General features: G+C 43.1%; 1 protein-coding gene across 1 annotated transcript in view; it reads left to right on the top strand.

Annotated features, from left to right (window-relative positions):
* Positions 1-6,130: 6,130 nt before the first annotated feature.
* LOC147683760 (arylacetamide deacetylase-like) overlaps positions 6,131-17,821 on the top strand; it is a 142,354-nt gene continuing 130,663 nt past the window's right edge. Inside the window, exon 1 of the mRNA XM_086944129.1 lies at positions 6,131-6,400. Within this exon, the coding sequence (XP_086800255.1) occupies positions 6,263-6,400 (138 nt within the window). The 5' untranslated portion in view covers positions 6,131-6,262. The remainder of the gene's footprint in view (positions 6,401-17,821) is intronic.

Here is a 17,821-nt window from a genome sequence, read left to right as displayed (position 1 = left end):
CCCATGTTTCAATTTCAAAGTATATTTAGAACTGTTCATGCACTTTTGCATGTAAATGAACATAACTTAAAACCAATCTGTAGTTCAAGATTAACAGAGGAGACAACAATTGCAACATTGTATGAGCTCTGGGATCTATAATTTGCACAGCTCTCTGATGTTTTATTGTCAAAGTGTATTGAGAAATGTTGATGCATGTTCCCACTGAAATGACCATAACCACGATGCACTTTAAATCAATATGTAATTCAAATTTGACAGACGAGACAAGAATTGCAATATTGTATCAGTTCTGTTGGTACTTGCACATCAGATAGCAGAAACCATTGACATGTTGTTTAGAAACACACCAGGAGTCATCACAAACTTGACCTATCCCCGGTAAGTCTGTTTTTCATGCATACTGTCTGGTACCTGCCGGTTTTAGCTGCTGCATGCATAAAGTGCACGTAAGACGCAGGAAAATAGTACATATTTTCAGCACGCCAAGTTCCGCAGCTCCAGAACCATTTTACGGATTTCTGCCGCCAGTCAGTCACCAGATGGTACGTGTCCTGTAAATTTCTGCCCAGGGGCGGCTCTAGGCTCATGGCGACCCTGGGCAGGGAGCGTAGGTAGGGGACCCCGGAAGAGGGGGTCCAGGTGGGGCGGAGCCCCCCGGACGTCAAGATGGAGTTTTAATAAAGCGTCTAGAAAAGGCATTAGATGATCAGTACCTGTGGCTGCTCTTACCCTTTTGAATCTGTCTCAGAACAATAACATTTAGGAGGAGGAGGGTATATTGTGACACACAACTTGAGGGACTGGCACAGACGGCTGCAGTGCCAGGGTCATGAGAGGGGCCCCGGACCCACAACTGCCTCACAGAGAAAGAATCGGTGGCCTCTTTGCCAGGAAACATCCCTGCCAGGGGCCACCACGAGTATCATTCTGCTCATGGATATCATCATTATTTTGTTCTTGTTTATGGTCGTCAGCGCCTGTTTTACCTAGTGCATCAGCAGTACTCTGGCCGGAGGATTCTCCATCTTTAGGTATCTCTTGGGTGATAAAGTTCAGGATTGCTCCTTCCTAAGACGCTACGAAAGCCTGCTGAGCCGCCTTTCTCTTTTGTTTCGAATAACCAGATTTGTGTACTCGAATTCTCTTCATTTTGCTTGCAATATTATATATGCCTCTACCAGCGGGCCAGCAGTGGGTAGGGAAAAAAAGAAGCCAATCAGGAACCAGGAGGAACGCAGGCGCGGAGGCCAGTGAAGAGGGGGGAGTCAGGGTGTTTGGAAGTTGAACAGGCTGCCAAATCCCTGCCAGGGGCCACCATGCAAATATGTATCCATCCTCAGAGGATTATTATATAAAGGATATATATTGGCATGGCGGCCCCTGGGGTTTGGCGGCCCTGTGCAGGTGCGCAGCTTGCACATGCCTAAGGCCGCCCCTGCTCTGCCTTATCTAGTTTCGCATTCATTTGATGAGATAATTTAGACCCGTCCTTTCATTCCTGTTTCAAAGCCAAATGCAGCTCTGATTCATTATGATGTGGTGCATGGCTTGATTTACACGCCTGCTAGGCGAAGAATTCTAAGTCCCAGCAGTACACTCGACAGATATTTCTATGATTCACAAGATATGTGCCGTTTGGAGTCCAGCGTAACTAATACATTTTCCGCGAGATCGGGCAACACTGTCTGAGTCCCGATGTTCCTTCTTCTTTTTCCTCAATTACAATACAGCCTTGAGCTTCCATTACGATGCACTCTGTGTACTTGCATTTTGGCTTGGATTGCATTTGCCACTCCAGGTATGTCCCTCTTTGTGATGACATGCCTTCATGCCATGATTCTCATTTTAAAACATGCAGTCAACAGATTCTTTGTCAATACATTAGGCCCCCTAACGGATGAATTCATGTAATTCAATTACAAAGCTAGGGCAACCTGTGTCAGTATAATTGGACCTTGTTTCTTAGGGATGTATGTCGTTACAACGCATGCTTTTTCCACGCATGCCTTTACAATGCAGGATTTACAATGCAAGTCGTTACAACGATTTGCGTTGGGGGGCGCTGGATAGTGAATAGTTTAATTTACTATTCCAACTCCAGTCCCCGTGGATAGTAGGGAAGGTTTTGGATAGTAAATTAAACTATTACCTATCCTACAGCGCCCTCCAGCGCAAGTCGTTGTGACGACTTGCATTATAAATCCTGCATTGTAAAGGAACTGTGTGGAAAAAGTTTCGTTGTAAAGGATGTTTGCTGTTTCTTAGTATCTCTCTGTGAAATTATTTGCACAGTAATTGTTCATCCTCTTGAGTAATACACAAATTTTGTCACTTTATTACTTCACTCACTATGTCACTATTGTCACGTTCACATGCGCCGTTTTTTAATTAAGTTATCGGACAGCATTTATGTCTTGATAATTTTTGTCTTTGTTTCAAATTTTGCAAATATGAAGTAAAGTACCTTTTCTAATAAGAATAATTAGATTTTTCTCTATTGTGTTCAAGTGCACGTTGTATTTCAATCACGTTAATTGCATTGTGTATTGAGAACCACAAAGAAATTGTTTTTACCTGATAGAACCAATTGTCATATGTACAATACATGCCCAGGTTCTGAGGGATACTGGGTTACCCCATTGCTTTATATATAGTCCCTGAGACTTCAGCAGGAGGCAAACTCTTTCTCCAGCCCTTGGAGATCCTTTACAAGTTGATTTGAAAGTAGCACAAAGTCCTTTCTCCTTTCTTTGGCAGTCAAGCAACCACTGCAGGCCAATCCCCCAAACAGCACTCAGCTTAGGGATAGTCTTCTCCTTAGTTTCTCTGGTTCCTCGCAGCAAAGATTCTTCTTGTTTCCCAAAAGTGATCTAACGTTCTTGGGTCTGGGTCCCAATATTTATACTAGCAAATCCTTTGTCTTCAAAAGGCAGAGGGTCCTGTACCTAGTCCAAACCAGTTCTGTGCAGTCCTGGAGCACGTTGTTGACAAGACTCCTTCTTTCCTTTGACATTGTGGGCCAGGGACATCAGACACACAACAGAAGGTGGAGCCAGCATTGTGGAAGGCTGCCACAGCCCTATTCAGGTCCTAGGTGCTCCCCTCCCATCACTCTACATGCAGATGGGTCTATTCAGCCCTGTGCTGACTCACACTGTCTCCTGGAATCAACCCAACCCCTGTCACTCAAACTCCAAACAAGGAATACACAACATAGCAGAGGCAGGCTTGAACAGTTAGGCAAGAAAATACCTACTTTCTAAAAGTGGTATTTTCAAACACAGAATGTTAAAACCAACTTCACTAAAATATGTATTTTATCATTCTGAGTTCAGCATACTAAACTCGAATTTCTACCTGGTTCCCACAGTCAGTTATAAGATGTTATAATCAAACTGCCCATTCCGGTCTATGCAAACAGGTAGCCTTGCAATACAGAAAAACTAAATTGGCTGTAATTCACTATCAGGACATGCCACACACATCAGGGCATGTCCTACCGTTTACATGAAATGCACACTGCCATGAGGGTACCTTGAGCCTACCTTACGGGTGACTCATATGTAGAAAAGAGAAAGTTTAGAGACTGGCACTTACCAAGTCGACATGGTAGCCCAAGGCTGCACACAGGCTCCGCAATGGCAGGCCTGAGCCATATTTTACAAGCTGCTTCTGTGGGTGGCACAACCAGTGCTGCAAGTCCACCAGCATCATTTGATTTACAGGCCCTGGACACACATGGTGCACTGCACTAGGGTCTGACAAGTAAATCAAATGAGCCAATCATGGAGTCACTAATCCATTACATCAATTTGCAATAGAGAGCATATGCACTTTAGCACTGATCAGCAGTGGTAAAGTGCCCAGAGTCATAAAACCACCAAGAGCATGTCAGAAAAAATATAGGAGGAAGGCAACAATTTCAGGGATGACCCTGCAAAAAGGGCAACGTCCAAACACCTATTAACTATAAACCAGCTACTACCTACTTGCATAAAGTGATGCCCTGGACATGGGAACAAAAAATGTACATGTTATTAGTTCCACTTTAGATTGACCTATCTCCCCAGCAGATTTTTGTAGTCTCCTGGGCAGGCCACTGTCTCCATTTGAATATGCCCCAGGTCAGGACGAACAGCAACACCATTAGGAACACCTTCTTCCTTCACCCTCCTTATCAGTGAATGAATGCATGAGATATCCTTCTTTTTGCTGCAGCTATGCTGCTACTGTCCTCCACCAAATCAGGTTGAATGGCTCTACGTCTGCTACTCTAAATTCTACTGGATTTAAGTGTTGCATGGAGTTTCAAGTTTCCTAGGTAGTCCTGTTACCACCCAAAATAAAACTTTCCAACGCTCTTGTTCACATATCCTAGTCTTAAGCAAGGTGCATCATACTAAGCACATAGTTGAATATAGTGATGGCAACCATGTCTATATTTTGTATCCAACCCCATAGTGAGAGTTTCAAGTGGCTTCAGAGTTTCTGATTCCCAGGCATTTGAAGTTATAGCCCACTCATGTGGAGGGAATTGCTGGATTGTCTTATTTCAACAGTGTTTTGTGTTAAGTGATGTTCTTCATATTTACCCCTTTAATCAGTTTATTCCCTAAAAGATTGAAAAGAAATTATATCTATTAACTGCTTGAAAACTATTTGTGGATTAGAGATTGTCAACATACATGAATATTATAATTCTTTTTCTTGTTATTGAATGAAGTTCCACAGTTGGTTTTGAGTATTGGTAGGGCAACGTGTTTTCCATATCTATGTTAATGCATATACATTTCCCCTGGTGAATGTAAGTTTCGTGATTTTGCCCACTGTGATATTAAATCTACTTGACTTGCTCTCAGTAGGTATAGGATGTTCTGTAGGTTGTTTGTGCTCCAGGATGTTCTGTAGGTGGGGCATCCTGTAGAAGGAAATCACATGGCAACCTGCCACCCTCCCATGCGGTTTATGTTGTAAAGGCTGCTATGCTATAAAGATGATTTGCAAATGTGTGATTCACACACATTTGCATCTGCTGTGCAACTGAGAGTAGTCCTGGGGGCAATAGAAAAAGAGACATGAGCTCTTGACTTTGTCATAGGATTCCAAGTGTAAGCCTCAAATCAGTGCTTCATTTGTGTTGGTGTTTGCAAGTGGGGCCCATCGGCACACATTTTTGGGGATCGTGACTTTAATCCAGAAGAAGAGGCAGAAATGCAGAGAAGGATAAAGGAGGAGAAGCAGAAAGATGGGAAAATGGGCACAAATTCAGAATGCAGGAATGAAAAAGAACCTGCAAGAGTGAAATGTAAGGACAAGGAAGGTAGAGTGGTGTAATAAAGAGGAACAGTGTGGAATCCAGGCCAAGCAGCTACCCCAATATCCAGCAGGAAGACCCTTGCCTTATTCTTTACAAATTAAGCGCTACCTTAAATGTATTTGTTTGTATTTATGTATCTATTCCACCCTGCTAAAAAAGCAGGTTTAAAACAAAACATCTTAATCATCCATCTCAGAGAGGTGCAGTCCATACACAGAGAAGCCCAGTTGCAGGCTTCCCCAGTATTTTAATAATATTTAAGCACAGAGTGAACTTGAATTCTGGAGAGCATTTTGCCAGCGTGCCCTGAATGTCTCCTCAGAAAAGAGGAATTAGTGGAGGGATCAGTAATCCAACTTCAGTAATTCTGCTCCCCTGGTAATTCTTTAATTCTTCACAAAGTCCCACCCAGAAATTCTGTTTGCTGAAACTAAACAGGTGTGTCGTGTTTCCACGGCTACATAACCCCGAAAGGGCGGTAACTGCTGTTACTGGCCCCATCATATTTAGAAGCAAGAAAGCAAGTTAAATAATTGTTTAGACATAGAGTGATTTTTTCTTACGGAATAATTGTTGGCAATCTATTTTGCTGAGCATTACGATTTCCTATTTTGTTAAATGTTAAATCATAAAACAGAGCTATGTCCTTTAACTCGAATGTCTTGCATAACCACGCACTGTGCCAGGTCACACAGATAAAGCCTTGAGACAATGGCTAGCAAGCCTGTTCTTGAAGCTGCCCTGTGCAACCCCTGTTACTAATTCACAGCATGGACTGCTTGTGGTTTGCCAAACCCCTGCTCCCTTCTGATTGGACAGAGGGGACCTGAGTCCAAGTTCCACCAGGTGTCAGGTGAAAGCTGCAACTGTAGTGAAACCCCGTGTGTGGCTGTTCTGAAGGAGATTTACCTCGAGCAGCACCGAATGAGTGGGTAATTTACCATGGCCTCGAAATTACTGTTCTTCACAATCGCTGCTATTTTTGTGGCCTATTGTTTGTATAAACCCCTTCCAGAAAACACCGAGGAGAGATGGAAAATGACTGTATTAAGTTGGATGTTGGGAGCAATTACACGTGTGGTAAGTTCCAAATTGTATCTTCAGACTCTAGAAAGTAGTGTTTGCTGCTATATATATTTGAAACATTTTAAATATGTAACTAAACCCAAGAAGCTCCTCTAAAAATGATATGTCTAAATGTATTATTCGGTATCGTACATCATATGTAGCTTATTAAGGGTTACTTACATATGTTTTTTTAAGCTATGGAACGGTTTATGAACGGAATATTGTCTTCATTGCCAGAATATATTAATCTTTATTTCACAATGCTGTGGATCTATTTCCTGTACATGTCTGAGTCCTAATTTAAATAGAACAACGAAGACACAGATCTCTAATTATGCAATATTTATGCAGAGTTTAGCTAACTCCAGGAAGCGGAAGTGGAAACAGAGATTCAGTAAGTATTATACAAGCAATCACATTCAATAAACTGACTATCCGCCAGAACTATTTAATTAATCAATATCGGCCTCATGTACAAAGCAATATGGCAGTCGCAAAGTTCAAATCCGAACCTGGTATTTTTAAATGTGTGAAACTCAAATTGTGATTCGGTAACACATTACATAATCGCAGTGTGGATTGGCGAATAAATATCGAATAGGCCTTTGCAAAGGGTGTGTCAAGGGGTCCTTTCCAAATACCCATTTCTTTGTGTACTAATGATTTGAGACTGTAATCCTTTCACAAAACAGTAATATTTTACCACCAAGTCAAGGGAGATGGTAACCATTCGCCAATGAGAAGGGGTCTCCACTACGAGGATACCTTAGCTCATGTACTGTGAAGCTAAGCAAGGGGGTGCCCTAGGGCTCTTGCTTGAGCCCGGCCTCATTCAATATCTATGTGGCCCCCACGCTCTGGTACTACAATGATGGGAAACAGTAACATGTGATGGTCTGCTCCTGACATGTGCATCCTGGCTTGATAGATGGAGCTCCTTCCTGAAGCACAAATGGAGCTTACTCCCTAGAAGAGGCAAGTGATTCCCACTTTGGGTCACGGGCAGAGATCCAGGGTCAACAAACACGTCTTCAATTTGGATGCAGTGCATTTTTGTGGGCTGCCTTCTTAGGCTTTTGCAATACAGGGGACAGCTAAGAAATGGCCTGAGTGAAAGCAAGCAACCAGCTGTCATATCCACTGAAGGAACACCTGAAGGAAGACCACGATTTTGTACAAGTGTTCATATGTATGTATGTTTTGGTATTTACATAGCACAAAGCTAAATGGAGAGAAATAGACTGTTGCAATGGATGGCTGGGAGATGATTCACAGTCCGTTATATCAAGTGTAATTTAACATACTTGCAGCATACACATGTTTACATTACACAGATGCATTACATACCATTAGTAATCCACAAGGTCTCCATATCGTAGTATACAGGCACTGGTTTTCAGATCTGAATGGTACGAGTGGATGACTGGGTGTGAAGTTTCAAAGCCCAACACAGAAGCAACAGATATTCTAATCTTCTCTCATTAGATGTCCCCTCAGGCGCTTCATACTTGCCTTTGCTCTTCCCAATCAGGCCCCCAACCAATGTCTGTTCTCTCTGCATGAATTTCGGGTTTTCTCTTTGAGGAAGAGCTCTTTCTGCCCCCTCAGAAGAGGAAACTGTCCTTCACCTGTTTTCTGGTGCTCAAACTACTACCTAAAATTCTTCCATACCTTTCCAGTTAATCCTGTCATCTTGATGTGCAGGCTACTATTTTAGTCACCTGGGTTATTGCAATTCCTTATCTATAGGCTCACCCTCCTTTTTGACTCATAGACTTCAGTGAATTTCCGGTTGGCACCGAGGGTTCCTACGTCTTCTTCTTCAGCATGTCTCAATTCTTTTCATTGGTTGTCTTCGTACAAACACGTCCTTTTTAAATCGATGTCAATTGCCTTCAATGCTTTTCATTGATCTAGTTCAGCTTATCTTTAACAAAAATACTTTCGTCATTTACTTGGTTGTTCTCTTATGCCTTTTTAAGGACCAGTTGGTATCAGTTTCAAGGGTCAACCGCGTGAACAGGGGGGCCTTTGCTGTTGTGGTAGTGAAACTTTGGAACCTTCTCCCGTTTCATTGTAGGGCTCATGATCAGTTAATGTCATTTCAAAAAGCCCTGAGAACAGGTTTGCTTTCTCACCAGAAACAGTTTTCTCTGCTCTTACTTCCAAAGTACAGTATCTCTCTGTTTTCTTCTTGCTCTTCTCCGATTTGGTCTTTCTAGTGCCAGTTCACCTTTTAGATAGTTGTGTATCACTCAAAACACATGAACAAATACATCCATCCATCCATACAAAAATAATTAAATAAATATATACATACAAGAATCATGACACAAATACACAGTGCAAATTCCCAGGATGGAATTAAGGATCTCAGGGGCATATTATCAAGGGGGTTTATCTCTGCTTTTTTGGCTTTAAAAGCCAAGAAAGTGGAGAGAAAATTATCTCCCTATTACCTAGCTGTCGCTAACACCAGTTAGCGACAGCTAGTAGGAGATAGCGACCATCTTGGGCCCCGCTATGCATGTCAGAGAAATTTATCACTAATGACATGCAAAGTGGGCATGCCAAGATGTTAGCGACTGGAAAGAGTCGCTAACATCGCTATCTCCTATTACCAACTTTTGGAGATATTCGCACTAAGCGCGAATATCTCCAAAAGCTAACACCTGCCCTGAGCAGTTCTTAGCCATGTTATCCAATGGGAGGTGGATAACATGGCTAAGAACATTAGCTCGGTAATGCATGAATATCGCTGACTTTTCAGCGATAATCATGCATTGTGGACGATTTTTATCGCATTTGCGATAAACCTTGGTAATACCAAGGTTTATCTGCGATAAAAATCGCCGCAGGTCAGCGATAAATTTTTGTCTCTAACCAAGCAATAGCGATAATTATCGCTATTGCTTGGTAATATGCCCCTCAGTTCTATAGGAAAGAGTTGGTAGACTGCCTTCCCACAAGGGGTACAGGTTCAAAGGCCTGGGCCCTTGAACTAGAAACAGCTGGGAAAAACCACCAGTCTTCCCATTCCTTGAATGTGGAAGGCAGGAGCCACTATAGACTATGTACTTTTGGTCATGTCAGACTTTAAGTGGGTTAGACCCGATTTAGCAGACCCCTTTTCTCTGATGAGGGAATGCCACTGAAAATTAGGTTCTCCTGTACTGCAGTCAGAGTATGTTATTTTCTACTCATTTAAAGCCCTATGTAGATTACAAATGGTTGAACAGAGTCAGAGTCCCATAAAGTTCCTTGCCAGTGGAAAAGATTTGGGGCTAGATGTGCTAAACATTTTTTTACGCCTTCGCAAACAGTTCAGTTTGCAGAATCAGGCCATTTAAAAAACACAAAAATGCCTTTTCTTATGTACAAAGCCCATGTTGCAATTCATTAATCTGTTATCAAATCACAATTTGTGTTTGCTATTCAGTATTTGGAAGGGGTGGGTTTGGGAATTCCCTTCCAAATGCCAATTCCCACTTGTAGGTATGAATGTTTTGTGACAGAACTGCGTTTGCAAAACATTTGTACTTTACCACCAACTCAAAGTTGATGGTTATCCATTAGCAAATGGGAAGGGGCCCCCTAGGGGCCCCTTCCCCTTTGAGAATTGTTGCGTAAATATGCTTTATGAGCAGGCAGTGGTCCAAGGAACTACAGCCTACTCTTAAAAAATTAAACTTAAACATTTCCTATTTTTCTATTCAAATGCATCCAGTTTTCGTTAACACCTAGGCCCCCGTCCTCCCCAGCGTCGCGGCGGAATTACCGCTGCGGCGCTGGGGGGAAGGGGGGCCGTGCGGCGCCGCCATGCTGGTGACGGAACCACTCCGTCACCAGCCACGGGTGGGCTGTGCTAATGACGGAGTGGTTCCGTAACGGCCCGCCCACCCATTAGAACGTGCCATGCAGGTGCGAAATTAGGGCCGCGCAGGCGCGGTGGCCGGGCCGTGACGGAAACACTCCGTCATTAGCACAGCCCACCCATGGCTGGTGACGGAGTGGTTCCGTCACCAGCATGAATGGGGTTAAAGGAAAACGGGCTACGCTTAATAAAAAAGATTGCTGTATTTTAAAGCAATCACAGACATGGTGATATGCTGGCCCCACCAGGCCACCATCCCTGTGATGGCAGCAAATAGTAGTGGGTCACAAATTGCTACTTACCTCATTAATATTCATGAGGTATGTCTATTAGCGACTCTCTGCAAATGGCTAATGAAGCTCTGAATGTTGGGAATTGCCTCGTTAGACACAGGGTCAAACCACTGACTTTTAGTAGTATTAGTACCAGGAGTATTAGTAATAGTAGCATTAATAATAGTAGTAATAGTAGAAGCAAAAGTAGTAGTAGAAGCAGTAGTAGCTGTAATAGTAGTGTTAGAAATAGTAGTCGTTATCATATTAGTAGTAGAGTAATGATTCTGAATTGCTTGACTACCCTGTGGCATTTGTTAATGCTAGATGTGACACAGCAAAGCTTGGATAAACTAGAAGGAAGAACTAAGACGAAAAAGTTTTTTTAATTAGACCGTATTGTTTCCCATGGAGCCTTCAAAGTGCATTTTACATGCGTAGTATGCTACTCCATCTACGTGCCTAGAGAGGGAGGTATATGTAGAGTTAATAATAGTACATCTAGACTTAGATCTATATATTTTCCTTCACTATTATGGGGTAGGTATATTAAAGATGTAATACTTTTTTCAACCTGAAATTTTGTCTACATTTTGTTTAGATGATCCAGTTGCTCCCCTTAGTAGATTGTCTCTCCAGGAGAAACAACTTAGCAATGAGCATTTAGGAAAAGAAGTAGTTGTAAGTAAGAAACACATTTAGAAGAAATATATATATTTTGTACAGTGGTGGATAAAATAGGACTGTAAAATCAGGATTTCCACGCAAACTGTGAAATGTGTTGGCACCTTTTGGTGGCAAGATGCAAACGAGACCGATTCATTGAGTTTACACATTGTGGCTCCATTCAGAAAGGCTCATGTTAAAAAGTATATACTGACTGCCTTACAGACAATGGATGGGCAGAGATGCTGAGCAATATACAACAAATCATAATTTCTCTTTTATAAATGTGCCCTCTGTGCTATTATCTCTGAAGCCTTAGATGAAAGATGGGATACATTTAAGTATATGAGCAAATGAGGCTATGTTTTTCCACACAAACGACGTAAAAAAGAGTAAATGGAAAAGTCCACCTCCCAAATGAGAACAGGGTTTCAACTCTGGAGAAAAAGATTAGTTCAAGTTATTGAAGGCCATTTCATGCTAAATTGTGATATTTAGTTAAAAAAGGTTCCGTTGGTCAGGTCGTGAGGGATTACAGAGCAATGGACATAGAAGTGTAGTAGGGACCAGTTGGAAAGAGTCTGAAGACATATTTCTGAAACTGGGATCAGTGCCAGATATTAAGAGCAGTCCAACAATGTCACCTAAGTGAGGCTGTGTCTCCCAGGTGGCCATCCAAATGAAGATGTCATTTGGCTAAGACATTCACAGGATAATGGACTAGTGGAGAAGTGTGGCTCACTGGTTAGAGCGGCAGACCCTGATGCAGAGGTCTGACCCGGGACCAGGGTTCAATTCCTGTCGCGGCAGGGTCTTGGGCTCAATGTCTGCAAACCCGATAATTCTTGCCACGGTGCCTATTCTAATCATGGGTCCCACTCTGCAACTCTTGGCAATAGCTTGCTTAATCTCCACACCGGCTGTAATCGCTAAGGATGCCTGGCTTCACCTTGGGGTGCCCAGGAGTGGGCGCCTCACAGGAACAGACCAGGATGGGTTCCTCAGCGGTTCAGTGCGGGGACACACTGTTAAGTGTAACCAGGCGCTTTATAAACTCAGTTACTACTACTTTACTAATTCAAACAGTAGTGACTGTGAAGTGGGATTAAGGTCAGTGGTAATGTATGATTTTAGACACGCCCACCTCCAGAATGTCTAGGATTCAGAGAAACCTCCTCCCAAGATTTTAATGAAAAAGACCACTTTTAGAATTGTATAAGTAGAAGCAAATACCAGACTATTACATCTTTGCTAGAAAGTTACAATACAAAATGGCGAATTAATTAAACAAAATAAGTGGTAACATACATAAGAGGTGTTTGTGAATTTGTATTAGAAATTCATTAAGGAGGTAATCCTACTGTAGGCAATATGTATCTGAGTATTGGATAGAAAATATTTGACCAAGTTGGTAAGCATATGTTAAGGGAAGTTGTCAGCAAGCCTTCAAGGTGCCCTAACTGAGCTGCATAGAGTAGGCATAATTATATCATTTAAATCATAGAGTAAACACCTGAGTGGAAGCATATCAGGAATGTTGGTTAATTAATAACTTAGGGATATTCTAGTCTATACTTAACCCTTGTTCCATAGGCATTAGTTGCCATTTCCAGCATATGTGTCAGTGTAAAACTACCAAAACAAGGGGTGTATAGTTACGACAGAAAATGGAGTTTGCAACAAATGTACAAATGATAGATGATGCAGATTGTTTGCTCTTTCATGTGTGCACAGTTCCTGGGAAAAACACTTAGTAAATCAATGAAACAGTAGTATTGCATCACACATAATTAGGTACTAAGTACCTGGAGTGGAGCGGAGTGGCTCATTGGTTAGAGGTTGCAGACCCCAAAGCACAGGACGGCCCGGGACCAGGGTTCAATTTCCAACGCGGCAGGGTCGTGAACCAGGGTCAGCGGACTCGATAATTCTCGCCTCGTGCCTACTCTAACCAGGGATCACACTCGGCAACTCTGGGCATTAGCTTGCCTCATCTCCACAACGGCCCCCCACAAACGCCGGGGATGCCTTGTTTCACCTTGGAGATACCCAGGAGGGAACATCTCACAGGGAAAGCCAGGATGGGTTCCCCAGCGGTCTATAGCGCTAGGACGCCTCCGGGTAGCAGTGCGCTTTACAAGACACATACATTTACATTTACTACATCTGTGGCAGCAGAGACAGAGGGTCATACAACAGCAAGATAACACAGCTTCTAAATATAAAAACAAATCTGACATTGTACTAAGCTCTGTTATTAGCTCTATTTTGGCCAACGCTGGCACTGCAATGGTTGTCCATCCTAAAGGCCTTTGCTGGCCTTTCATTCAAATATCACTGTGTCACCTGTATTTGATGGCAAGTCTCTTATAGTAGGATACTTGCTACTGTAGGAAAGTGCCTCGTTTGACATGGTTAGACCCCCACTTTTTGCCTAATGTCTGATGTAATTTTGAACTGTGAGTGCACTGAGTCCCTGCTGTCCAGGTGTTCCCAGTGTCAGATCCTCATTCCCTACAACTGTACCATGATTGGCACACTATCAGGTGTCTCTGTAGGCCCCAGTAAATGCTACCCATAGTGCCCAGGGCATGAGGACAGGAGAAGGTCACCTAGGGACACCTCACCCGGTTCTGGCGGTGCTGCTATTGCAGGCTGTGTGTCAAGATACCAGACAACCTGAAGAGTAAACATGGCACACAGCCCTGTATGCCATGCGAACCCTGCACTGCACAAGATATAGGGAAGCCACCCCTATGGCAGGCCTTTATCCTTCAGGCAGGGTGCACTATATCCTATGTGAGGGCCCATCAGCACAAGCAGATGGGCTCCTATGATATACAGTCCATTCTGGGTGTTGTAAGTGAACAGGGAGGCCATAAAGAGTACATGGGCTGATTACTTGTTCACACATGTTTCCTTGCTCCATGATGACTTCACTGATTCCTAAGATGTATAGTACCAAACATCTTGTCTTAATAAATCCATGCTCATGCCAGTATTGGGATTATTACAAAATTCACACAGGAGACCCTGCTAGAGGGTCCCCTGAAACATACCAAACCCTGGTTTTGTTTCTGTCTGGTTTTAGCCAGTCTCCCATCAGACATATTTCTGTACCCGTGAGTAGAGAGCCAGAGCTCTCCTAATTCAGGAACAATGCCTGCTCTAGGCGGAGGTTATCACACCTTCCCCCCTGCAGGATCTGCCTCAGCAGAAGCATGAACTTCAAAGGACATGCTGCCTTTGCATCCTGCCCCCAGCCTCTGCTATTAGAAGCAGATGGCGCCCCCAGTCTTGCTCTAATGTTGGCTGGAGGATGGGCGGGAGGTAAAATGGAAGTCTACCTTCACCCTGCACCACCCCTCAGGTGGGGCAGATGAGGTAGACTCCACTTTTCACTATCTGTCATCTTGAGAATGGGGATAGTAGCCAGTTAGAAGTCAGGGTTTGACCACCCCCAGGAAGGCTGATCATAAAGAGGGTAGACACCTTACAAGTAGGTAGCTCATTGGCTACTACCTTGCTTCCCCTAAAAATGCCCCTAAATTCAGGTTTTCGGTGGCTCCCTGAGAATCTGACTTCAGATTCAATGGACACAGGAAGACAACAGAAGAAGACGGCTGCAGTTCAAAAACTGAGACTTGATGCAGAAGAAATAGGCATAATCCCCCACTGCTGCCATAACCCAACAATTGCAACCTCCTGTCTCTCCTGAAACCTGTGAGGCCCTCAAGAAACCATAGATCATCTCAGCCTTCTGTAAATTGCCAAAAACCTCTCTTTGTGCTAGAGGCTAAAGTCCCCAGTGTCCGCTGGTAAAGGAACCACTGTGGCGAGGACCAGCACACTCCATGTCGACACGTCTCACCACTGAAAAGGAACCTTCCAGCCTCCAGGCCTGTGGTTCACCAGTCTGGTGGAATCGACCCCTGCACGCCTCCATCAACTCAGGGGATCCTCTCTTCACAGCAACCAACGCTGCAACCAGCCCCACTCTTCAAAGCCTGTACCCTCTTGCCAGTGGCATCAACGGCATACAGCAACAACGTTAGCACAACTGCCTCTACTGGGGTAGGCTGCCCTGCATCACACCTGTGGCTTGAGAGCTGCTGGTGATCTCCGAAACCAACACCCATGTCCACTGATACATCAGATCAAAGTCCAGCCCAACTGCCTATGATACCCGAGTCCTGGACACCCAAAAACCATAAACCTTCTTGGCAAGATCACCTCTGACCTTACAATGGACCGTGGTCATCTGAAACCCATTTGCAGAGTCCTCCTTCCAGCAACTGCAACGGTAACTGAGTTGGTGAACCTCTGCTCCTAAGACTCTACACCCCCTCCAGCCACAACAACCGCTGGATTGGCAGTATTGCAAATTCATTGGCTTCCAGTGACCAGCTGCCAGTGATGGTGGCGGTAACCGTGTTGACAGCCGATTGAACTCATTTACCCTTCCATTGCGCTTCCCGCTGACGTGATGGCAACAATTTGATGGTATCAACCTCTGAATGCCTAGATAGTGAATGTACTGCATACTTTGAACTACACTGCCTTTATTTCGATCCCCGAAAGTATACACATTATTTATTCAACTATTGAGACTGTACAGAGTATATTTCCAATTTGAAGTCTTGCTAATCAAAACAAATATAAAGATTCTTGTTATTTTTATACAAAATTGGTCTCAGATTCATTCGTGAGTGAGTGTCTAATTTATCGCCTCTGTGAGTACAACAAATGCTTAACACTGTCCTCTGATAAGCTTAACGGCTTACCCACACTACCACAAAAAGAGAGTTAGTATTATCAAATTACTACCTCTATCTTCCTCTGCAGATTTATTTGACTCTCTACATATTATTCTTTATTTCAGAACACTGTACAGAGAGGGGGTATCTTACTTTGGTGGATCAGCAGTGGGGTACACAACTTTGTATTTGTTGGACCACTTTGTCAATAAGTGAACACAAGAGTGCATCCATAAAAATTGCCTTTAGATAGTCTAATTTTTGATTTGGCCTATTTCTTTCCCAAATTTCTAAAATAAACTGCTAGGGCCTTGGATAAGTCCCTGAAACACACAGTTAAAAATTTAAAAGGCAAGTACTTTAGTAAAGAGAAAGTATTTTAATTGTTTTTGTCATTTTCGTATAAAGATCCCAAATTTAGTGAAATTAAGCCTGAAACCAGTAGCCAGAACTCCTTCAGAAGACCTCCAGCTAGAAAGATTGACCAAGAAACAGATTTTAGAAAACCAGCTCCTGGAACTAGAAAGACAAAGAAAAGAGTTGGGCTTAGGATCCATGGATGGTGACAGCATACAAATAAATATGAAGAGAGAGAAATCTTTGAACCTAAAACTCCTAAAAGGAGTTGTCCCCCCCATATGTAGAGGGTGATGATATCACCAAATATTTCACTGCTTCCAAGAGAGCTTGTGTAGCAACGGAAGAAACATTGGGGCTCTCTCTCTCATGGGAACTGTCCTCAGGAAAATGTTTGGTCAGGCTCTTGACATTTAATAAGGCAGATTCTAAGACCTATGAACTCAAGAAGGCTACCCTGATTGAGCGATATTGTCTTACCACTGAAGAGTATATGATAAGGATCAGGGAAACTCGAAAAACCCAGAGTCAGTCCTGGGTCGAATTTGGAGACTTTTCATTGAAAACACTAGATGGTTGGTTAACAGGGAACAATGTGAAAGACTACGAAGGGCTTTACAATTTATTTGTGAAGGATCATCTTTTAAGTATTAGTTACAATGAGAAGCTACATTAGCATTTGGTAGACCTAGGTCCACTTTCTCCTCTAGAGTTGGGAAAGAAGGAAGACCACTGGTTCAAAACTAGGGTGACCAGAACTATCACTGGTGGGGGGAGACCAAAAGAAAGAGGCCAACAAGCCCCTGCAAAGGAAAGAGGGCAATCCTAAAAACAACAGGGCATATTAGCAAGAAATAGCGATATTTATCTCTAAATCCGCTTAGCGCATTTTTTTTTTAATCGCCGCCTACCGCTGGATATGTTAGCGGAGAAAACATGCTATTAGCAACGTTTTTCTCCATTGTGCTAAAATATCCAGCGATAGTGGCGAAATGCGTGAATATCGCTGGAAATCCAGCGATATTCAAGCATTAACGCCAATGGGGACTTCACCTGAAAATTCACCTCCCATTGGATAAACAGGTAAGTCATGTTTTTAGCAGGCGCTAGATTATAGCGATAATCATGCTTAGCCTGATTTTTTTTATCGCTATGCCTGCCTTGCTAATAGACAATAGCTTTGTTAGCGACTGCTTTCAGTCGCTAACAGTTTGGGTACACCCACTTTGCATTTCATTAGTGATAAATATCGCTGACATGCAAAGCGGGCCCCAAACCGGTCGCTATCGCCTAAAAGCTTTTGCTAATAGGGTGATAAAAATATTGCGGCTTTAGCGGCAAAAAGTGCAGCTTAAGCGGCAATAGGGCCCTTGCTAATATGCCCCAAAGAGTCTTAGTCAGGCCCCCAAAAAATCTGTTCAGGACGATGGGTCACAAGACTCTTCATAGCCTAATGGGTGGATTCCAGTGGAACAATTGAAATCCCAAGAAGGCTTGGTGCCAGGAC

Source organism: Lissotriton vulgaris, chromosome 11, assembly GCF_964263255.1.
Source record: "Lissotriton vulgaris chromosome 11, aLisVul1.2, whole genome shotgun sequence".
Classification (NCBI taxonomy): domain Eukaryota; kingdom Metazoa; phylum Chordata; class Amphibia; order Caudata; family Salamandridae; genus Lissotriton; species Lissotriton vulgaris.
The sequence above is the reverse complement of the archived record's forward strand: the minus strand, read 5'-3'. Positions and strand labels throughout refer to the sequence as shown.